The sequence below is a fragment of the Molossus molossus genome, unplaced genomic scaffold, assembly GCF_014108415.1.
Source record: "Molossus molossus isolate mMolMol1 unplaced genomic scaffold, mMolMol1.p scaffold_m16_p_12, whole genome shotgun sequence".
Lineage (NCBI taxonomy): Eukaryota > Metazoa > Chordata > Mammalia > Chiroptera > Molossidae > Molossus > Molossus molossus.
Window position 1 is genome coordinate 46,612,656 of NW_023425347.1, and position 24,386 is coordinate 46,637,041.

General features: G+C 37.0%; 1 protein-coding gene across 1 annotated transcript in view; it reads left to right on the forward strand.

Moving 5' to 3' along the window:
- Positions 1 to 24,386, forward strand: part of SLC44A5 (solute carrier family 44 member 5) — a 305,936-nt gene that overhangs the window by 270,667 nt on the left and 10,883 nt on the right. Inside the window, exons 8-16 of the mRNA XM_036256317.1 lie at positions 183 to 306; positions 1,680 to 1,763; positions 5,084 to 5,196; positions 12,303 to 12,434; positions 16,115 to 16,214; positions 18,297 to 18,389; positions 18,839 to 18,926; positions 19,440 to 19,702; positions 20,513 to 20,607. Coding sequence (XP_036112210.1) covers positions 183 to 306; positions 1,680 to 1,763; positions 5,084 to 5,196; positions 12,303 to 12,434; positions 16,115 to 16,214; positions 18,297 to 18,389; positions 18,839 to 18,926; positions 19,440 to 19,702; positions 20,513 to 20,607 — 1,092 coding nt within the window. The remainder of the gene's footprint in view (positions 1 to 182; positions 307 to 1,679; positions 1,764 to 5,083; positions 5,197 to 12,302; positions 12,435 to 16,114; positions 16,215 to 18,296; positions 18,390 to 18,838; positions 18,927 to 19,439; positions 19,703 to 20,512; positions 20,608 to 24,386) is intronic.

Here is a 24,386-nt window from a genome sequence, read left to right on the forward strand (position 1 = left end):
TGAGTCTTAGAATAATCAGACAATTTTCTGATCATCAAATAATGGGCAATTATTTATACTGAGCAACTTATTCATTGTCTAGCAAGAACTTGGTTATAAATAACAGATAGCTTAACAAAGGGAAAACATCATATGGGAAAGAATAGAAAAGTGATTACCATAATTTTAATTTATTTTTACAGTTCTCCAGAGATGTTTCCCTGACTTCTCTACTAAAAATGGCACTTTAACAGTAGGGAATAGGACAATGTTCGAAGACGGGAATGGAAGGACCAGAAATGCTATGGAACTCAGGGCAGCTGCAAAGTATGTTTGTTTACATTCTCATTTTTAGTTTCGCTCCATCCCATTACTGTACCCAAGACTAAAGCTTCCATTAGATTGAGGGTCATGCAGGAAGAATTGTATATTATGAAATATACATGTCACCGTGGATTGGAAGGTTTGGTATGTGTTCACTAAGAAAAACATATAAAGGAGAAACCAAAAGAGTTAGAAAGAACAATCATGTTTTGCAAAATGGCTAAATCTTGCATTATCAGCAGGTATAGAAATGAGGCATCAGGATATGTACTGAAAGATCATCATATAACTTAATTGTTGAATGAATATAATTTTTTAAAAATCTATGCCTTTTTAAAGCGCCATTTTAAAAAAATATGACTGAAATAATAAAAATGCCAAATGTTTTACAGGGATAGGGCTGTAGGAAAGATGAAACAACCATGACAATGCCATTTCTGTGCCGTATCAAATTTCTACATACTCACTCCAACAGAGTGAATCTACTGTTTCTATTGGCTGTACACATCATGGTATTCTTCTTGGGAAATGTCGTTCCCAGTGTGCACACACACATGTGTGCACAAACATACACACACAGAGTATCATTGCATTGCTCAGTTGTGGAATTGAAAACGAAACATGAAGGTATTCTAAATTTTAACTTCTTTTTCTTGAAAGACTTTTGCAGTCCAAATAGAATAATACAGTCCCTGCGTATTGAGAATATAATAGCAACATGGACAAATTTCACAAATATAAAACTGTGTGAAATAATATAAATACAATTCCATTAATAAAAGAAAATTCAAAAACAAGCACCACTAAATGAATTACCCTGTGGTGTAAATATAAGAAGTAGACTAAAAAGAAAACTGGGAAATTATTATCACCAAAGTCAGGATTGTGGTTGCTTTAGGGGAAGGGAGAGGTGTTGTAATGGGCAAGGGAATGACATAGTTGTCATTTCTTTCGTGCGTTCATTTTGATCCTTCATCAAACTGGACACTAATGATTCGTGTGTGCCCATTGTACCTTCCTGCTACAGAGCTGTCAGGGTTTTCGGAAGGTGAATTAAACATGATGGTGATTCTTGACTCTATGAATTTTGTAAGTTAAATCTTGATCTTTACATTAATTTCACATAGTGAGACTTCTGCAATATTGAGGGTATGTCACATATGTTAGAAAAGGGTCTGTTTATCATTTTTGAAAGCCATGTTCTCTCTGTATCTAGATAAGGCACCTTTGTAGGTTTACCAAAATGACATCGCATGAATTGTGTCGAGGAGAAGAGTTACTACTGATAAGTGGTTTCTAAAAATATGCTTTGACCAGCAGCTGGTAAAATTTGTAGTCAAAAATTCATTGATTTTTTTCCCCTTCTTTGAATTCAGAAATATCAATAAAGTCCTCGATGCAAAGACAATTGGAATGAAAGTGTTTGAAGACTATGCAACAACTTGGTATTGGATTCTCATGTAAGTGAAAACATAGAGGTTTTTTTTCCCCCGGCCCCTTTCTGATTTTATCTTTGTTGAACCTTTTTTTTTTTCAAATTCCCTATATATTCGTGAATTCCAGGTTGACTCAGACCTCAATTCCTGCCATTTTATTTGTCATAAGAATAAAAAAGGGACAAAGATATTTGAAAATATGTCCAGTGTTAACAGAAAGTTATAAGTATAAATTTAATGATATTCATTAAAATACTCATAAACATAGACTTTAAGTTATGTGGGGCGCATCTGTGGTACGTCTGCTTCTCATCACGTTAGTGGACGCGGTGTTATCTCTCTGGCCTGTGTTCTCACTTGTCCTCCCTTGACTTCCAGGGGATCACTCTTATTTTTTAACACATCTTTTCCACATAATGTTTATCATCACCCACCAAGGTCACTGTACTTATGAAGGGCTGAAAACATGCATGAAGAGAGGAGGAAAGTTAAATTTTTCAGACATCAGATTTGTAACCCTGAAAATGAAGTCACTTCTGGAGTGGGCAGATGGGTCCGATATGTCTAAGGATATCATCATTATCTGGCTGATGTGCCAGCTTCTTGTGTCTTCAAAGCATCTACGGTTTGCTACTAATCAAAGAATAAAGTAAAAACTTCTTTAGATACTTTCAAGGCCATTTGCACCCTAGCCCAGCTTAATTTCCCAGGTTCATCTCCAGCGAGGTGTTTTGATTAACCCTACATTCTAAACACATTAAATAGGATGACTCTCCCTAGACTGTCAAACCCCCAGGTTCTTGCACATTCTGTTCTCTTTCCTAGCATTATCGTTCCTTGTGCCCTAGGCTACTTTATCTCATTGCTTAAAATCAGCTTTTATGTCATTTATGACGACTTACTTGATTTCTGCAGATAAAGTTACTTCCCCCTGTGTTCCGTATGCCCACTGTGTGTGTGTCTATGTTTACATACCCATACACACATACACATACATACCTATCTTTTATATGGCACCTGCCATTTGGTGTTCTATTTACTTGGCTCTTTTCCCCTGATACCATGAACTCTTTCTTTACCATGGTAATTATGTCTAACTCATCTTTGTTTTCCAAAGTCCTGCTATGGCTCTTGGAACATAGAAGATGCATTGAAAATGTCAGATCAAGCAACGTTTATAAAAATACTAGGGGAAGAAGCCCTGGCCGGTTTGGCTCAGCGGTTGGAGCGTCGGCCTGCGGTACAGAGAGACCCGGGTTCGGTTCCCGCTAAGGGCACGTACCTCGGTTGCAGTTTGTCCCCGGCCCTGGTTGGTCGTGTGGGTGGCAGCCACTTGATGTGTCCCTTCACATCGATGTTTCTCTCTCTCTCTCTTCCTCTCTCTCCCTCCCGCTCTATCTGAACAAGGGATGGAAAAATGTCCTCGGGTGAGGATAAAAAAAAAAAAAAAAAAACTAGGGGAAGAAGATAGATATATTTAACTATAAGGTGCTTAATAAAGTCAAATTGCATTGTAGATAAAATACTAGGGAGTAATTTTTAGATCTGTAAAACTAGTTTTCTGAGATTTTACTTATTTCAGTGTTTGGTGTTAAACAATTGCAATAATTATTCTCAGAGCATATCGGGATTTTAGGATACGTCTCCATAGCAGAGATTATAGTCTACACTTGACAGTAGTTAAACTGGTTCACCTATCGTCAGACCCAAATATCACTAGACAATTTCCATGTTTCTTCTTTCATTTTGGCTTTTCCACTCTTGTCTGAAAAGATGTTCATCGTGATGGTCTCTGGCCCACCTCACTCCCAGCACACACACTGCAGCACTCTTTACCACCCTGCGCCACTCACGCCGCGAGAACATAAATGCCTCCCTTTGTTTACAACACGTCTGCTTGTGTCCATTTAATGACTATAAAGCCAAACACTGATATGCTGTGACATAGTTTATTCAGTTAAAATTTTTATGCAGGAATTTAAAATACACAGAATAGCCTGGCTGGTATGGCTCAGTGGATCAAACATCGTCCCATGGACTGAGAGGTCCTGGTTTGACTTCTGGTCAGGGCACATGTCTGGGTTGCAGGCTTGATCCCCAGCGGGGGGTGTGCAGGAGGCAGCCAATTGATGTTTCTCTCTCACATCAATGTTTCTCTCTCTCCTTTCCTCTCTCTCTCTAAAAAAATCAATAAAAATATATTTAAAAAAAAGAAAAGAATAAAAGACACAGAATAAACATCTGTATATTTTCCCCCTCTGATCTTTTTGCATATTCCCCTTAGACTACACCATAGAATAATCTTTCAACCACATTAAATAGAAGCATTAAAGTATTTGTGATTTTTAAAAGGAAATGAAAAGCATAGTTTCTGCAAGATTAGGACCTGACAAGCTACTTGAGACCATGCTGTTATCTATGCAGTGACAGTAATTATTAAGAGTTTGTGTGTAAAGATAACACCTAACAGCAATAAAGTCAGTATGTGTGCCAGGCTCTATCTGTTGCTATGTTTGGAGAATTGTAGATAGCACCAGAAATGTCCATTCTCAGTAGAAGCATCAACCAATATTCCAATCTGAATGAGTTCTCTTTTATGAAGTTACCCTGGGTATGTTGGGGAAAAAGAAGTATCTCTATTAGCTCATTCAAACTCCAGAAAGACATTAAAACAGAAGGAAACTAGGCATGCCATTGATTGCTTGATAAAGCCACACAGCCCAGGTGACATAGAAGCCTTATCACGGCTCCCAATAGTGGCCTACAAATCACTGGGGACCTAAAATAGATGCCTGATGATGACAGACATTAAAACCAATAGAAAGAATTAGACTATAGTGATAATGACTACAAAAATCATGAGTTCAGGATCTATGTGGGGCAGTTCTTCCCATCTTTCTGTCCTAAGATTCTTCCTCTACTGAGTGACAGTTACAATGCATAAGGTTTCCGTTAATCACCAAATAGAACGGCATAGATTCATCATCCATATCTTTAACACTTAGTGAGTAGATGTGAAGGAAGAAAAGTAGAACATGGCAACTGTGACTGATAAGCCAAAATTATAGGTTGGAGGAATTGTGTTTTTCCAAGAACGATGATTGATATTGAGCTTCTTACCTAGGCACAGGATGATGAGCCATGTATAACTTTCTGGTGGTTCTACTCTAGCATATAAAGTCTTAACAGAAACCACTGTTTGTGCTTTTTAATGTTGTAAATGTTTCTATAGCCTAAGTAAAATAAAATCATCTGAGAATTATTTTGAATCGAAAAAAAGTGTTTTCTTGCTGTTTTCATTATGTTTAGCACACTTGACCCTGTGTTTGTGTTTTTTCCGACAGGGGCCTGCTCATCGCCATGCTCCTCAGTTGGCTATTTCTGCTACTCCTGAGGTTCACGGCTGGATTCCTCTTCTGGGTCTTCGTATTGGGTGTGATTGGAATTATAGGTTATGGTAGGTATCACCCCTCTTAAAATGGCCAAATATCAAAATTACCTTTTTCTTTTCAGTTGCCATTATCAATTACCTGCAAGCATTTTCTCACAGTGAATTTAAGTATTTTTGCACCCCTCCCCAAAAGTGTTAAATTGAGAAAAATTACTTAATTTTGCATATGTTGTCTCTAACTTTTTCTTCATCTTGAAAAGAAGAGTAGGGACAGGAGTGGAGAGGAGGGTGTAAATGAGGGGAAAAAGAGAAACACCTGTAACAAAAATAAATTTTAAAGTAAAAATTAAAAAAATAAAGAGGAAAAAAGTGTTTTCAACATGTTCCACTCTTTTCCACTAGCAGCCGTTGGTGTCATGTCTCCTGGGAATTAAGAAGGAAGGAAAAAGAATCCCTCTTAGGTTAATGAAAAACATTTTAGACAGCTTCTTTTATTCGTATCACAACTGCATAGTTACAGAAGTGTAATGTATTTTTCTCTTCCAATTTAGTACCTTTAATCCGACTACCACACGCTATAATAATTGGCCTGTACTCCATAATGAAGCACCACCCTCTAGAGGCAGGTATTCTGAATTACACTAATTTGATGGAGAGTTAACTTTATTTTAAGGTTGAAATCTAACCACCATCTCCATCCCCCCAAAAGCAATACAGTTACAGTGTGAACACTAAAAAAGGAACTAAAGTCTCTCCCAAGGAACAGTATAGCACTCTGACAGCTTCTGTTCATTCCTCTGATAAATGCATGGGCCAATATACAAGTATTTGAGAGGTTTCTGTTGAAAAGAGTGATTTCCCCTACAACACCATTTGAGTTGAAATGCAGTGTGTGGTAACAGACACCAAAAATAACAATTTCCCATTTCTGTCACTCAAAGAAAAAGAACTCTATACATATCAGTATAAGAATGCAGTTGAATCTTATGACCCAGCAATTACACTTCTGGATATTTATCTGAAGAAATCCAAAACACTAAATCAAAAAGATTACACACACACACACACACATATCCCTATGTTCTTTACAGCATTATTTACAAATACCCATTAATAGACAATAGGATAAAGAAGATGTAATACATATATACAATGGAATTTTATTTGCCATAAAAAGAATGAAATTTCACTAATTGCAACTATGTGAATGGACCTAGAAGGTATTACACTAAGTGAAATAAATCAGACAGAGAAATACAAAACCATATAATTTTACTTATATGTGGAATATAAAGAACAAAATAAACAAACAAAACAGACTCATAAAAATGGAAAACTGATGGTTGGGAGCTGGGTGTAAAAGCGAAGAGATTAAGTACAAATTGGTAGTTACCAAATAGTCACGGGGATGTAAAGTACAGCATAGGGAATATAGTCGATAATATTCTAATACCTATGTATGGTCCAGGTGGGTACCAGACTTGTCAGGGGGGTAAGTTCATAAATTTTATAAATGTCAAACCACTATGCTGCACATTGGAAATGAATATAAAACCATAGTGAATGTCGACTGTAATTAAAAATGAGAATGCTGTTGAGTCCTTAGGTTCTGTAGTTAGCCTGAGTTCTAATCCTTGCTCCATAATGTATGACTGGGGAACTAGGGAAAAGTTTCTTATGAGTACAAGACCCAGTTCCCTTATCCATAACCTCATTGCAATATTGATATCTCCATTTCATAAGATTGTGAGGATTAAATGAGACAATGAGTATAAAGTTCTTAGAATAGTGCCTGGGACCCAGTAAGGACTCTGTGTATTGGGTTACTGTCATTATCCTTCTCATGATCCTCAATGAGTTTCTAGACAATCATTTGGGTCTCTTCAGGTGTTCCTTATCTGTTCCTGCTGTGAACAGGTGGGTCAGTCTGGTGGAGAACCTGCTGTCCCTGAATCAGAAACTCCCAAGAAACCTTTTTGTTTAAAAGCCCTTTTTGGCCAAAAAGGTTTCTGCTTGGAGCTCAAAATAACCTCTGTTCTTTGCCAACATAGAGTCTGAGTATGTAATTCAATCACTCTTTTATTATTATCAGGAAGTGAAGGCCAGTAAAGTTTGCTATTGATTTCACTGACTTGTCTTAACAAGCAAGAAAAATCTTAAATTGGCTATAGTCCACGTTTGACAAAGGAAAAGATGGTGAATATCTAAAAAGTCCACGTAAAACAACCAATTTTAGCTCCCTATTGACTCCCTTGGTAGTGCTTCCCTGCAATTAATGGTGTGGCAAGTAAGCTTGAAGCTATTCATTGGGTGGGAAAATGTTCAACTAGCTTGGGAAGTGTAAGTAAGTAAGACTATGTAATCAACATCTGCTACTATCTTGGAAAATTAATTGTCAATATATCATGAAAACCAACCCTTTCCTATGGACAGCATCCTATTTACTGGGGCAGAGAACAATGTGGCTATGTCATACCAGCCAGGCAAAAAGCCAGGCTCTCTGTGGACGCGTGCCCACGACCAGCAGTGGAACAGTTCTCATTGACCAGAGCAAGTTGAGAGTTACACGCGAGAGGCCATGTAACACCATGGTTACAAGCATTGATTTGGAGACTGAAAAAGGCACAATTCCAGATTCATTTCATGTTAACTATGTGATTTTCTGCAAGTACATAGTCTCTCTAACTTGTAGTGTTTACAACTATATAATAGAAAGCTTTATTAAATAAAATAATGTACATAAAGTACTTAGAAAACTGCCTAGCACATATTAATTGTTCAATAAATAATATCTGTTGTCATTAGTATACATGAATATTACTGAAGAAGGAGGAGTTGAAGCCCAGGGATTATACCTTAAAAAGAGAGAGAGCCTTGGCCGGTCTGGCTCAACGGTTAGGGCGTCGGCCTGAAATCCAGAGAGACCCGGGTTCGGTTCCCGCTAAGGGCATGTACCTCGGTTACAGTTTGTCCCCGGCCCTGGTTGGGTCGTGCGGGTGGCAGCCACTCGATGTGTCCTTTTCACGTCGATGTTTCTCTCTCTCTCTCTCTTCCTCCCACTCTATCTGAACAAAAAAATGAAAAAATGTCCTTGGGTGAGGATAAAAAAAAAGAGCGAGAGAGAGATAAAGTAATAAAGCAATAGGAAAACACTGCTGAGACTTTCACATTCACCTTTATGAAGGAGCTCTAGTCTGAAGGGCTCTCCTGTTATGAAATAATGGCATAAAATAGTATTATATAGTGTTATATAATATATTGTTTGGATGAGCTTACAGGAAATAAAGGAAATCCTCCTAAAGAAAAAAAATTAAACCAATGAGCTAAAAAAAAAAAGGGGAACTGAGCAGGAAGCACATGTGAGATGCTGGGTTGCCCATACAAGTGCTACAGTCAGGAGGCAGACTCCAGAGCCAGCAGCAGAGTAGAGTTTTGAGCAGAGAAGTGATGTGAAGTAATGATCACTCTTGTCCCTGAGTTGAGAATAGACCATAGTGAGGCAAGAGAAGACGCAAAAGACCAGTGAGGAGGCTATTGCAGTAATCTATATGACAAATTAGGAAAGCTTAGATCACTTTTTAATGTAGAAGCAACTGAATTTCCTAATGGATTGAATGCAGTTTATGAGAGAAAGTGAGGAGTCAAGAATGACTTCAAAGTTGTCAACTGGAAAGAGAGTGTTGCCATCAATGAGATAGGGAAGGTTGGAGTGTAGCAAGCTTGGTGTAGAAAGGGAATTGAGCAGAGGTTTAATTTTGAACATGTTGAGTCTGAGATGTTTATTATGCATTGAAGTGGAGATGCCAAGTAGGCAGTTGAATATTCAGTCTGGAATAAGAGAGAGAGAGAGAGAGAGAGAGAGAGAGAGAGAGAACCTAAAGAAATACATTTAGGAGTCAGGAGCACTAGAGTTTTGAGACTAGCTATGATCACCAAGACAATGAGTGCAGAAGTGCAGGTAGAGATGTGGACCAAGGACTGAGCTCTGAAGCCCTCCAATATTAAAAGGTCTAAGAGAAGAGAAGGAGAAAAAGGATCAGCAAAGATCACTGAGAAGAAACAGTTTTGGTGTTTTTTGAAAACCAAAAGCAGATGATGTTTTTGAAGCCAAGTGGAAAAAGAAAAGAAAAAGGGGTGTAATCAACCATGTCAAAGGGGGCTCATAGGTCAACAAAGATGAGAACTGAAAATTGGCCTTGAATTTAGAAATGCAGAAAGATGCTTCGTGATCTGCTGAGGGCAGTTTTGGTGAAATAATGAGGGGGTGAAAGGAATGGAGGAGAGGAATTATAGACAGAAAATCTAAATGGCTATTTTGGTGAGGTTGGTTTCAAGGGGACAAGAAATTTGACTGTAGATGAGGGAAAGCGGGTCAAAGTAGATTTTCTTGTGTTTTATTCTTTAAGATGGGAGAAAGAGCAACATGTTTATATATTGTTTAGAGTGATTCGCTAGAGAGTGAGAAGTTAATGATGGAGGAAGAAATTGTTATGAAACTTCAGAATACCAATAACCAGAAGATTGCAGAAAGAACAGGAAAGGACAGGTCACATACGAAGAAACAGTTAGGCAGAAGCAGACTTTTCAACAGCAGCAAAAGAAGTAAAACAATAATTCAGAGAGTTAAAAGAATTAACTGTCACCCTGGCCAGTTTGGCTCAACGGTTAGTATTGGCCCGCAGACCAGAGAGAATGGGGTTCGGTTCCCGCTAAGGGCACGTGCCTCAGTTGCAATTTGTCCCTGGCCATGGTGGGGGTCGTGTGATAGCAACCACTCGATGTGTCTCACATCAATGTTTCTCTTTTTCCCTCCCTCTCTCCCTCCCACTCTCTCTGAAGATAAAATACAAAATAAATAAATAAATAAAATGTCCTCAGGTTAGGATAAAAAAAAAAATTAACTGTCAACCTACAGCTATACACCCAGCAAAACTATCTTTCAAGAATGAAAATAATATAAGGATTTTAAGATAAGGTAAAACTAGTATTTACAAATAGATGTATACTAAAGGAAATCCTAAAGGATGTATTTCAAGAAAGAAAACATTTCCACAAAAAGGTGCTAAATGTGTAGGTAAGTCATAAACTTTGTATAAAATAATAATATTCATTTTTGAGGTCTAAATGTACATAAGTAAATACTGAGCAATAATCAGAGTGAGGTGATTATTGAGTGATCTAAGGTCCTTGTATTTTCTTATTAAGATATTGACTTTAAACTTGGTTATTAAGTTACACATAGCAAATTTTCAAAGGTAATCTATTCTAAAAATAGAGTAGATATCTCCAAACCAGTAGAGGGAGAAAATAGAATATAAGTAAACAAACAAAAACCCATTTTTAAAAGACAAAAAGTGGAAGAAAAGAAGTGTGGGCACAAAGCGGAAGAGGAAAAGCAAAAAGTACGTGGGTACAAACAAAAATAAATGTATCAATACATTAAATATAAATGTATTAAACTCACCAATTAGAATATAGAGATTGTCAAGACAGATTAAAGTATACACGTACAAATTGGAGCTGTATGTTATTTACAAAAATTATACAGCACATAAGGAAATTGACAATTAAGACATGGATAAAATATGCTAGCAATCATTAACAAAGAGAAAGCTGCAGTAGCCATAATAATATCAGACAAAATGGATTTAGAAGAAAAAGCATTAATAGTGTTAAAAAGCATTTGATTCACTAAAAAGATGTACTAATTCTAAACATGTATACCTCTAATAAAATAGCCTCAAAATTCATAGAACTACAAGAATACCTTAATAAACCAATAAATAATAAATCTATATGAGATATACATCTCCCTTAAGGGAGAAATTTCAATACTCTTTCTGTTAAAATAGAAGAATCATAAGCACAAAATTCAGAATAATTACACTTTAGCAGGAAGAGGCAAGAAGGTATGATAGGATGAAGACATCCAGTAGAATAAAATAGAGTTTTGTTTGTTTGTTTGCTTTTATTGTTTAGAGAGAGAGAGATGGAAACATCAGTGAGAGAGAACATCGACTGGCCACCTCCTGCATGCCCCCCACTGGGGATTTTGCCTACAACCTGGGCATGTGCCCTGAACAGGAGTCGAACAGGCGACCTCTTGGTGCATGGGTCGACGCTCAACCACTGAGCCACACTGGCTGAGCAGAATAAAATGTTTTAATTTGCTTTATTAGACCTAAATTTAGATTGTAAAATCTTAATCTAGGTAATGCATTCGTTTTACTTGATGCTTTAGAAACTACTTCTGAATTCCATATAATTTTGTATGTAACAAGTATTCTGTGAAGTATTTTTTAAAGCAAAATTTAGAACTACACTGGGAAAGCAGGGCCTTAAAGAAAGAGATTTGTCACATCTCTTTGAAAAACAAATGTCTTTTTTAATCTAGTCTTGTCTCTCTGTCTCCACAGGCCTCACCTTCACTTTATATCTACAAAAAAAAAAAAACTGTCCTCTTAACTCTATTTTTTACTACCACTTCATCTAGACCATGTAAAAAGTCATTGTATAGTCTGAAATATAGAGTGTAGAGGAAAACACAGTTCATTTATATTTGCCCTGACTTGGCACAAACTTTGATAAGAATATGCTTTAGTTAATTCCACCAACACATGACTTCACCATCAAAAAATTTGAAAAGGGCTTTTTTTGCAATTTAAATAAATTTTAAAATTTGTTTTTTACGTTGATTATATATTTATGTGCTTCAAATTTCAAAAGATATGAAATACGGTGACATTTTTCCTTCTCATTCTATTCTGTGGTCACTAAGTTTCCCTTCCTGCAAGCAAAAAATGTTATAGAAGTCATTTAATATCACTAGGCTGTCTCCTCTTTATATGGAAATATAGTATTCTATGGTACTAGTATACCAAAATTCATTTAACCAGTCCCTACTGATGGACATTAAGGTTGTTTCTAGTCAAAAGGACATTTAAAGCCAAATGTTGCCACAGTCATCCAGACAAATACTGAAAAGATTTATATTGAATACAGTAGCACATTTAGACTATTAGATCAACACAAAATAATTACTATGTAAATATGAATTTTGCCTTTGTAGAAATGACCATGCTAATCAAGAACATTTAGATATGTGTGCTAAGCACATAAATTATATTTCAGAAAATAATATTTTACGAGTCTGTTTTTCTTTCCTTTTCAAGGAATATGGCACTGTTACCATGAATACCGCAATCTTCAGGAACAACCAAATGCTCACTTATCTGTGTATGACCTCGGGATTCAGACTGATATAAAAATGTACTTCCAACTGAGACAAACATGGCTCGCATTTAGTGAGTGGATTTTAAAAACTGGTTTTGTAAAACTTGTAACAATGAGAAAGCATATTTCTGTCTAAAGGAAAGCTTGGTTTGGTGTAACCTGTTAAACACACTTATCATTAATATCATTAAAGTAAACATGCTTGTAATTCTACTAGCCACAGTAAATGGAAAAGCCATTGAGTGGAATTTATTATGTAATCTAAGAAAATATTCTTTTACAATGACGTGAAGCTTTTTGCCTTTAACTTAAAATGTTGTGGATGTTTATACCCATTAACCTGATATCCGAGAAAGGTGTTTTAAAAGGAAAAACATGCTTGATTTTTCAAACTTGTTTAAAAAAAAATAAGAAATAATTTTTATAACAGGAAGTTTAAACTATTTATTATAGGGATTGGAATAATAAGTAAGTAAAAATAAATTTATATTTTGAACTGTTTATTCAGATTATCAAATTAGTTAAGGGTAATATTAAAATTTTTTTAAGCAAAATGATTTCAGAGATGGCTTTAAACCTACATTCCTAAAATGGTTTTATCATAAGATTCCTTGCACTTCACAGAGATTGATGTTCTTTCAACACGATTTTTAAAAATAATCTCTAATTACATGTTGCTTTAAAAGAAAATTCACCTTCATATTGTTGAAGTTTAAGATCCAGGCAAAACATGTTCAAGGAAGCTTGGTAAATGAGCCCAGAGAGAGCCTCAGAGGGGCCAGTATCTTGGTGGGGCATCACGGTTCCAGGCATGGGACCATCCCCATAAATCTGAAAACTTGGTTCTGCCACTTCACCTAAAAGTCACTAGGCTTTCGAGTGCAGGCTCAGATTACATCATCAGCGTGCCGTTTTATCGTTTACACTATTAGTTTGATACACTGTTTGTTTTACACTCTCCCTGATCAGTGCAGATATGTCCCCTCTGGGACACTGCTTTCCTGGCGTCAAAGCAAATGGGGACCAAGATTGCTAATGAGAAGGTTTTTCAGCAGAGAACCTCTGACAGTTTTGAAAGCTGTTTTCTTCAGGCTCATGCCAAGCTCGATGACCTAGCCCTGCTGCCCAGAAACACACCCCCACCACCAGCCCCCATTCCCTTGTCTACAAATGCAGTTGTTCTCTTTTCCTTGGATAGTGCTGGATCCGAACACTAAGTCCTTGCTCTTTGGCTTCCTGTTTCTAGCTCTCATCACATAACCAACACAATATTTTTTCAAATATGTCGCAGAAGAACTGTTTCATTTATGGCCGTTTTTAACTATGAAAAACAGACATCTTGGGATTTGCATCCTCCTCTAATCACTTTTCCTGAGTTTGAAATGATTTCATATCTCCTCAGCAGTCCACTTACTGTGAGCTGTCATTTCTAAAGAAGACAAATCTCGCCCATTATGTACTGACACCTCTAGTCTCACGCTCAGTGAATCTTAGTTGCAGGTTCTGTGGTCATCGCTGTTTCTCAAGGACCTTCAACACAGAAATTGTTGAGTTGATCAGAAGCTGCTACCGGGAAAAGAAGAAGTGTGCTTTGAGGAAAAGACAGAGCTTGCTCTTATTTTCAAGTCTAGAAATTCTAATCTTTCCTCACAGAAGCCTCAGTTTTCACAGCCCATTTATCAGACATAAATTGATTACTTGAACTGTGTTTGGACAAAATTCCAGGTGCCAGAGACAAGCGCCTACATGTGATTACACGAACTGACAGACACTGGAAATAAGCAGTTCTACATACAATTATAGACATTTCATGAGTCTTAGAGTGTGTTAGGAGATGGTTGTATTCTCATTTCCTCTATTAATTATCCCAGTCTCCTCTGCGAAGCTATCGTTAACACCAGCTTCTCTATAGGGTCCCAAAAAATATGTATCTTTCCATATTTGTTCTTATGCACACATAAGGAAGGAATATAATATATATAAATTCAAAAGAAAGTTACATTTCTCTAATATAACTATTTTGAACATGTAATTTTATAAAAGTAGAAGTTTAACATGCAATAGTCTTATCAATGCAATTTCAGAATATAATTCAAATCTGGTGTATCTCATATTCTTAGATTCTTCCAAATAGGATAATGATTTTAGCCTAACATGGCTATACTCCACAATTTTGGGCTCATTTTTATGTGTTAAGAGAATCAAATATGCATGGAAACATTAAGACATAGTTTACTAGAAAAAAGATATAGTAGCAAAATGATACATTACCAAGATCCTCCCACATCTCTGGGTTAACTGGTTTCTACTTACTTGAAAATATTAGATGATAAGTAATGTGACATCAGAGTCGTAATGGTATAACAATAGTATGAAATAGCGAGTGCCTGATCAGTGCAGGTGTTCATGCATCAGCAGAATAACTATCTAGGACACATGTTATGGAATGGATTTTTTCACAGGTGGAAATCTAATTAACTTTCCATTAAGTTCCTTTTGTTCTTCAGATTATTATTGACAGTGATACATTTCCTTAATTTTAAGATCATACCGTCTCCCTTTTTAACATCTCTGAAGTCAGGATGCATCTTCTCATTAATGAACAGATATTTAATGAAGAACCACTTTACTTTTCCTAAAAAGAAATTACTAAATTAAAGGTATGTTTTAGAATTGAGGAAATACAGTAATTAGGACTATTTGGCTTCGAATAAAAAGAAACTAATCCAAGCTGGGAAGAAAAGAAAACCGGGGCAAGCTGGGGCCAAGGCAGAGGTAATTTTCTAAGAATACACAAGTGTCTCACCAAACTAAACAATAAAACAGAAAGGCAGCTGGACTTTCAAGTGTACTTATATCCAGAAATCAAAAGCCAAAAAGAACCCACGATGTCCTGTCCTTGTGCTCTCCACTCTCTTTACACACATACACTTTATTCTTTCTTTGCAGATTCGTTTACTCCCAAGAAGATGGTTTTGATGCAGTTTATTAAGATTTTATAACTCTTAGTTCAAGAGGTTTATGAAACTTTAACTCAAAACTCACCTTAGTCTTAATTCTGTGACTTCGATTAGACAACCTGGGCGGTATTTAAACCCTGATTCCATCATTGGCCATGAGAGTGGAGTCGCAGAATGAAAATGTGGGCAGCCGAGAGGCTGCCGTGTAAACCAGCAGTCAGTTAATTAAGAGGCATGTGAACAGGGCAGACCAAAAGTTTCTTCAGGAACGATGCTCTTACTCAGTAAAGGAAAAGTGAAACATTTAAGGGCTGTTCCTCCCTTCCATGCCTATTTTCCCATTTCTACAAACGGCACAAGAATAAGGCGTGGGGAACCCTTTTTCTGCCAAAGGCCATTTGGATTTTTATAACATCATTCACGGGCCATACAAAATTATCCACTTAGAAATTCTTAGCATGTTATATTTGGTCCGGACAATTTGGTGAGGCAGTGATGTTAGCTGGGATTGATTTCCTGCGCCGTATATGGCCCGAGGGCTGGATGTTCCCCACCCCCGCGAGCCTGTATGATAGTGTGAAATGTTTCCAAGGGTAAAGCCTGATCAGTTGAGTTGTTTTCAACCTAGATTTCTTAGCATTTCTTAAGGTTTTGAAACTTAATTTCTAAGATTGGCTGAAACTACGAAGTGTCAGAATCGGCAGACATAATCATGAAGCTCAGTCCTAACTTCTGCAGAGGAAGTCTGTGTTTTGGATTGATTTCAAATCTAATTTCTTTTTCTGTTTAAGTGGTGATGCTCTGCATCCTTGAAGTGCTTGTCATCCTCATGCTGATCTTCCTTAGGAACCGAATCCGCATCGCCATTGCCCTGCTGAAGGAAGGGAGCAAGTAAGGCCCAATGGAAACCGCACCCGGGGTGCATCAGTCAGTCCCTGTTGGGTAGCTGCCCCAGACCAGTTTCCCTTTAAGAAAACGTGTTAAAGAAGTCTGCTTTCCATTCAGGAGGACGTGTTCAAGTTCACACTGCCACTTATTAGAAAACTCATGCTGACATGTCTTTCAATATCCCGAAAATCTAATTATTATAGCACGAAGTAAAGCTAAAACCTGTCTAGACCCACTTTTTTAAACACCAAATGTATGTTAGAAGAATAACGTATGTGAAAGTGATAAAGTGCTATATAAAATTTAGTTATATCGCATGTTGTATTATTCCCATATTGAGTCGCATGTTAATATTAATGGCTGAGATCATTTGCAGAACTTTAAACTACCGTAATTCTGTTAAGTCAATTACATACTATTACCATTTTCATCTGAATGATAAAATTTGCCAGTAGAAAAACATAATTGATTCTAGTAGTACCAGACTATACATTTTGTATATATAGCTCTTAATTTAGAAACACTTTATACCCAGAGCCATTTTTATTTTAAAAATTGCTATAGAATAAACACTAAATTTTTCATTAATTCATGCTGGGAGGTAATAACGCCTACAGTTTCCAAACTATTCCGAAAGGTCAATTGAGGATAATACTTTAAACTTTTGAATAATGCGTAGAAGAAACAAAGAAAGCATTACTCTAAAGCCAAGAGACCATACTCTCTATTTAGAATGATGGAAACTAAGTTGTTAATGACCAAGGACCAAATTATTTTAAACAGTCTTTAAGGGTTATTTTAACAAAATTGTCGTCTATAATATATAGCGCTACCTGAGACCTATGGTTTAAATGGTTAACAAGCAGTTTATTAAACTCTCTCTCCTTCCCACAGTAACTGAAGCCCTATCATTAGCCACTGAAAACTACTGATTTGCTGGATTTTTAAGATAATACGATATTGTGCAATTCACTGTAACTTACCCCACTGTTATGCCTCTAATTGTGTATATGAGTGCGTGCATGCATGTGCGTGTGTGTGTGTGCATGTTAAAGGGCCAATACAACTGTGACAGGTTGATAGTTTTCTCAAGGGAACATAAGAGTTGGAATAAACAGGTGTGAGAATACAGTAAACAGAGGGATGCTCAATAATTCACTGAAGAGCGGGGTCTGGAGGGAGGAAGCAGCAGCATAGCTCAAACAGTGAAGGGAAGGAGGTAATAAATACGAAAGGAATCTAAGAGGTGTCAATTCATCAGGAGTGGAATAGTTCCATCTAAGTTCTCAGTGGCTGTATCAAGCAGTGCTTTGTTTAATCCAGTGTCATATGCTACAAAGATCATTCAAAACTGGTTATCGACAGGGCGAGTAGGACCATTTCAGAAACCATGTCTTATGAGGAAATATCAAAGGAATGGTTATTCTGCAGAATAAAAGAATGTGTTACTTTGAAGGGTCACTGTTAAAAGGTGATTATTTCTTCTCCAGAGGGTAGTGGCTGTGAATTACAGGCAGGCAGATAAGGAAGAATTTTCTATGTTGGTAAGAGAATAAGCTGTGTCCTATAAAAGTAAGTTCCTAACAGTGTGGTCGCCAGTGGCTTATGAACATATTTTGAGGATAGTACAGAAGAGATTCCTGAATTAGGGAGGGATTCTCACAGTTGATGAGATGATCTTCAAGGTCCTCTCCAATTTAAAAAGTCTAGGAATCTAAACAAAAGGACAAAATATTATGGTGATGATGTAGCAAATCTTTATGAGTCAGATGGAAATAAGCAAAGAGGAGAAAGTTGGGGGAAATTAGGGCAGGAATCAAACATGAGCTTTGAAAATAATGTCTCTAACGTAAATAAATAAATAAATAAATAAATAAATAAATAAATAAATAAATAATAAAATGTAAAACCAACTAAGGATATGCCAGCATGATCAGCAAAAAAAAAAAAAAAGTCCATGTTTATTACCACTGTTCTTAGAAATAATTTAATCTAAGGCTTATTTCTAGTTCTAATAATTAAAAATGTATTAGAGAAATTATAACACTGGATCGTTTTGAATTTCACCTCTTTGTTTTATTTCAGAGCCATTGCATATGTCCCTTCCACATTAATTTATCCAGTTTTAACTTTCATTTTCCTCTCAATCTGTATTTGCTACTGGGCTGTGACAGCAGTGTATCCTTTGGTAATTTATCTTGTTGACCCTCAGGTCCACCCACTATTTAGGAACCAGGAATTCAGTTCTCTTCATCCTGGGAAGATTTGGAACATCCTAAAGAAGTAACTAAGCATGTTTTTCTCCCAAACTATAAAAAAACGTTTTAGTCTACCGATTGAATTTCCCCTTATATAGGTCATATGGTAGATTTTGTTTTATTCTGTCTTCAAAGATGGTACTCCTCCTTGGTGAGAACCTTAAAAGGCTTCTATATATTTTACTGTTTTTAAGAGGCCCCTCAATGCCCCTGACCCCTGTTTTATTACCCTGGGTCTGAAGAATGCATGAATTATTAAAATATTAGGAGTTAATCTCTCAAAGGATTTTTAAGTTACTTGCATGATTTTCATGTCTATTTGTTTTCAATTTACCAGCCAATAATTTATCCTTAATAGAGTTTACTCAGTTACTTGGCCACATCAGGGGTACCCATATACAAAATTGTAACCCCAGCTGGGAAATGTAAATATGAAAATAAAACCTGTGACCCAGAGGTAAGTAAGAGAAACTCTCTTTTCTTCAACTTCCATACAGAACTGCACTCCACCTCACCCAGCAGTTGTAGGAGTCATTCTGAAGTAGAGACCCTGCGTATGGATAGCCATGCTGTGGAGACGCGGGAGCAGATCAGCAGTTAGCAGAATACTGAAAATGGTGGGAAAATAGAAAGAAAGCTCTATTATGTCCTCATCTCATTTGTCTTATCATATACCCAAGAAGCAGGTGTTGTTAACAACAGCACTAATAAATGTGAAACTAAAGGAGGTAAAGAGGGATGAACATAGGATGGAGAATGAGATATCCTTGCCAGAGCTCACTGAAAAATTACACCAAGTGATGAGATTAAATATAGAAATAACAGGAGAAGCTCCTGGAAAAAGCACGGGATATGCATTTGGGGGCTGGGGGTGGGGGAAGGCTACACAAAAGGAAAAGGCAGGGAGGGTGTTATCTTGGAATAGTATTTAATATTATGTTATCCATGTTGTTGTTTTTTCTGAGTGCAGATTTTTAGCACAACTGCAATTGCCAAAGCTTGCCCTGGTGCTCAGTGTAACTTTGCTTTCTATGGTGGAAACAGTCTGTACCATCAATACATTACGACCTTCCAGATATTCAATCTGTTCGTCTTTCTCTGGCTTATAAACTTTGTCATTGCATTGGGTCAGTGTGCCCTTGCTGGTGCCTTTGCTTCTTATTACTGGGCCTTCCAAAAACCTGATGACATCCCACCCTACCCACTTTTTACTGCGTTTGGACGAGCCATACGGTAAGTTCCACATTGAGCCCTGCGTCTGCTCTCCAAGTTATATGTTGTGAGCCTATAATTCAGCCTTGTGCTTATCATTCAAGTGCTAAGGTACAAGTGAGCTCAAAAATGTAATGCAAGCCCAGGCCGGTTCGGCTCAGCGGTTGGAGCGTAGGCCTGCAGACCAGACAGTCCCAGGTTCGGTTCCCGCTAGGGGCACGTACCAAAAAAAAAAAAAAAGAAAGAAAATGTAATGCAAGATTCATGGGTATTCATTGGCTCTGTCTGGTTTTACAGCCACAACTTTATACTCCCTACCCAGGCCAGTATTCTAAAAACCACAGGTTACTAGAGAAAAGAGGGGGGGAGGACACCAAATTAAAGATTAAGGATTAATTTGGCTCTGTCCCTCCATTCCTCAGCTCAGACATCCTATTTTTTAATATGTTTGTATTGAATTTTTTTAGAGAGAGAGGGGGAGATAGAGAGAAACATCGATGTGAGAGAGAAATATCGATTGGCTGCCTCACGAGAATCAAACCGGGACGTCTCAGTCCATGGGTCAACGCTCAATCCACTGAGCCACACTGGCCAGGCTCAAGCATCCTACTTTATGCTGACAGGCTATTGGTATCATTTTTGTAGATGAAGGGCAAAATATGTACATATATTTTCAAACTCCTTAGACCTTAATCTGAATAGGAGAGTGTAAGAAGCTCTTTCCTATCTGTCTCCTGCACATGACCTTAACCTATAAAAGTTGTTTAACTAACAGCCTTTTAGTTAACAGTAAAGATATTTAACTTTTATTCTCATTTTATCTTTGCCCAGATATCATACAGGATCCTTAGCATTTGGATCCTTAATTCTTGCGTTAATTCAAATGTTTAGGATAACCCTAGAATACTTGGACAGACGTCTTAAAGGTAAGATTCCAGAACTCATTTTTCTCAGCCTTCCTGACTTCTATGAAGAGACTAGATTGAGGAATAGGTTGCAGGAAACATGATGACTGTGACTAAGGTAATAAGGATGGAGGTGGTCAGATTGGGGATGTTTTGGGAAGGAAATGCCAACAGTACTTGCTGAAGGATTGGGTGTGGGAGAGGGTGGCAGAGGGGAGCGGTGGTGAAGAAAGGGAAAAAAAAGCGTGTGATGCTATTTACTAAGATGTCAAAACCAGGATAAACAAATTTCAAAGGAGAGATTAAAAATTGTGTGTGTTATTTTTGGTTAATCCTCCCCCAAGGACATTTTTTCCCTTGGTTTTTAGAGAGAATGGAAGGGAGAGAGGGTAGTGTGGGGGAGAGAGTAAGAGGGAAATATCGATGTGAGAACAGATCTATTGGTTGCCTCCTGCACACTCCCTGTCCGGGGCCAGGGATCCAAACTGCAACCCAGGTATGTGCTCTTGACCGGGAATTGAACCACAACTTTTGGTGCATGGGCCAGTGCTCTAACCACTGAGTCACACTGGCTAGGGCTAAAAATATTTTGGACATGCTAATATTGAGAAGCATGCTGAAGTTGCCAGGGAATTTCAAGTCTAGAGCTCGGGACAGGTCAAGCTTAAAATATAAAATCTGTGTCATTGGCATAAATCTTCATACATGACACATATAGTTTATAAACACATAAATTCTGTTTAGAATGCACTTTAAAATATTATTAATTGCCAAAACAATCTTAAAACAGACCACCAAATTTGGAACACTTACATTTCCTGGTTTTAAAACTTGATACAAAGCTACAGTCATCAAAACAGTGTGGCACTGGCATAAGACAGACATATTGATATGGAATAGAATAGAGAGCCCCCAAAAAACCCTCACATAGAAGCCCATTTAATGGGGAAAGGACAGTTTTTTCAATCAATGGTACTAGTAAAACTGGGTATCTAGATACAAAAGAATGAATTTGGACCTTTATATCATATAAAAAATTACTTCAAAATGTATCATAGGCTTAAACATAAAACTAAAAGTATAGAGTGGAGGGAGGCGGGGGGCTTATGGGGGACATCTATAATAAAGTCAACAATAAAAAAAACTGAACGTATAAAACTTTTAGAAGAATGCATAGGAAGAAATCTTCATGGCATTAGATTTGTTGATTTCTTAGATACGACAACAAAAGAAAAAAATGGATAAATTATACTCCGTCAAAATAAAGAAAATAAGCCTCTAAGAACACTGCCAAGAGAGTGAACAGACAACCCACAGAATGAGAAAAAATATTTGCACATCACATACTTAGATAAGCCACCAGTATTTAGAATATATAAAGGACTTCTACAACTCAACAATACACCCAATTCAACATAGGCAAATGATTTTTTAATTATATAACACTTTTTGAACTTTACTGAAATATAATTGACCAATAAAACTGTTATATGTTTAAAGTATGCAACATGATGATTTGGTACCTGACCTTTTAGAAGAATTCCCACATCCATCACCTCACCTTGCATATGTACCCTTTCCTCTCTTTTTTTGATGGAAATCCAAGTTCTATCAGCAAACTTTAATTGTTCACCATGTTATACATTACACCCTAAGACCTTCATTCATTTTATTACTAAAAGTTTGAACCTTTTTCACCTTCTCCCTATTCCCTCCACCACTCAGCCTGCAGCAACCACCATTTTTTTCTGTTTATGAGTTTAACTTTCTTTTTTATTCCACACATGTGACACCATGTATATTTGTCTTTCTCTATCTGACTTGTTTTACTTAGCATAATGCCCTCCACGTCCATCTGTTATTGCAAAAGCAGGATTTCCTTCTTTTTTAAGGTTCATTAATATTTCATTGTGTATCTATACCGCATATCCTTTATCTACTGATCCATCAAATGATATATAGGTTATTTCCATACATTGGATGTTGTAAATAATGCTGCAATGAACATGGGAGTACAACTACCTCTTTGAGATAGGGACTTCATGTCCTTCAGATATATACACAGAAGTAGGATTTCTAGGTCATGTGGTAGTTCTATTTTTAATTTCTAGAGGAGCTCCATACTGTTTTCCACAGTGGATGCAACAATTTACATCCCCACCAACAGAGTACAGGGTTCCCTTTTCTCCACATCCCCTCCAAAACTCATCTCTTGTCTTTTCGCCAGTAGACATCCTAACAGGTGTAAGGTCATATTTCATTGTGGTTTTGATTTTCATTTCTCTGATGATTGGTAATGTTGACTACCTTTTCATGTCCCTACTGGCTTTTTGTATGTCTTCTCTGGAAAAATGTCTATTCAGGTCCTTTGCCCATTTTTTTAAATTGGGTTATTTGTGTGTGTGTGTGGGGGGGGGGGCTGTTGAGTTCTGAGTCCTTGTATATTTTGGGTATTAACCTCTTATCATATATGTAGTGTCCAAAATTTTTTCCCCATTTCATAGGTTGCCTTTTCATTTTATTGATGGTTTTCTTTTTTGCTGTTCATTTTTGCTTTTGTTGTCTTTGCTTTTGATGTCACATTTTAAAAATCATTGCCAATACCAATGTCAAAGAACTTACCCCTATGTTTTCTTCTAGGAGTTTGTGGTTTCAGGATTACTTTCAACTCTTTAATCCATTTTTAGTTGATTAGTGTGTATGTATAAGATAAAGGTCCAATTTTATTTTTGTGTGTGTGGATATCCACTTTTCCTAGCACCATTTATTGAAGATGCCATCTTTTCTGCACTGTATGTTCTTGGCTCCTTTGTCAAAAATTAATTGACCATATATGTATGATTTTATTTCTCTTCTCTCTGTTCCATTCACCTATGGGTCAATTTTTATATCATTACCACATTGTCTTGATTACTATTGTTTGAAATCAATAAGTATAATGCCTTCAGCTTTGTTCTTCTTTGTCAATCGCTTTGGCTATTCGAACTCTTTTGTAGTGTCGTGCAAATTTTAGAATTTTTTTCTATTTCTATGAAAAATGCTATTGGAATTTTGATAGAGATTGCACAGAATTTGTGGATTGCTTTGGGTACTATGAACAATTTAACAATGTTAATTCTTCTAATCCATGAACATGAAATATTTGTTATTTATGTGTCTTCTTCAATTTCTTTCATAACAATTAGTTGTTAATGTATAGAAATGCAGCTGATTTTTTTTTTTATTCTCACCTGAGGACATTTTTCATTTTTTGTTCAGACAGAGTGGGAGGGAGAAAGAGGAAGAGAGAGAGAGAGACATCGATGTGAAAGGGACACATCGAGTGGCTGCCACCCGCATGACCAACCAGGGCCGGGGACAAACTGCAACAGAGGTACGTGCCCTTAGCAGGAACCGAACCCCGGTCTCTCTGGACCACAGGCCGATGCTCTAACTGCTGAGCTAAACCGGCCAGGGTGCAGCTGAATTTTGTATAGTGATTTTGTTTTCTGAGACCTGACTAAATTTGTTTATATTCTAATAGCTTTTTGGTGTTTATTGCTATGAACCTCCTCTTAAAACATCTTCGCTGCATCCCATAGTTTGGGTTGTCTTCCATTTTCATTTGCCTCAGCATACTCTTTGATTCCCCATCAGATCTTTTTCTTTGTCCTGTTGGTTGTTCAGTAGCATGTTGTTTAATTCCCATGTATTGTTAAATTTTCCAGTTTTCTTCTTCTTGTTTCTTACCACTGTGGTCAGCAAAGATGCTTGATATGAATTCAGTCTTTTCAGGTTTATTAAAACTTGTTTGTGGCCTA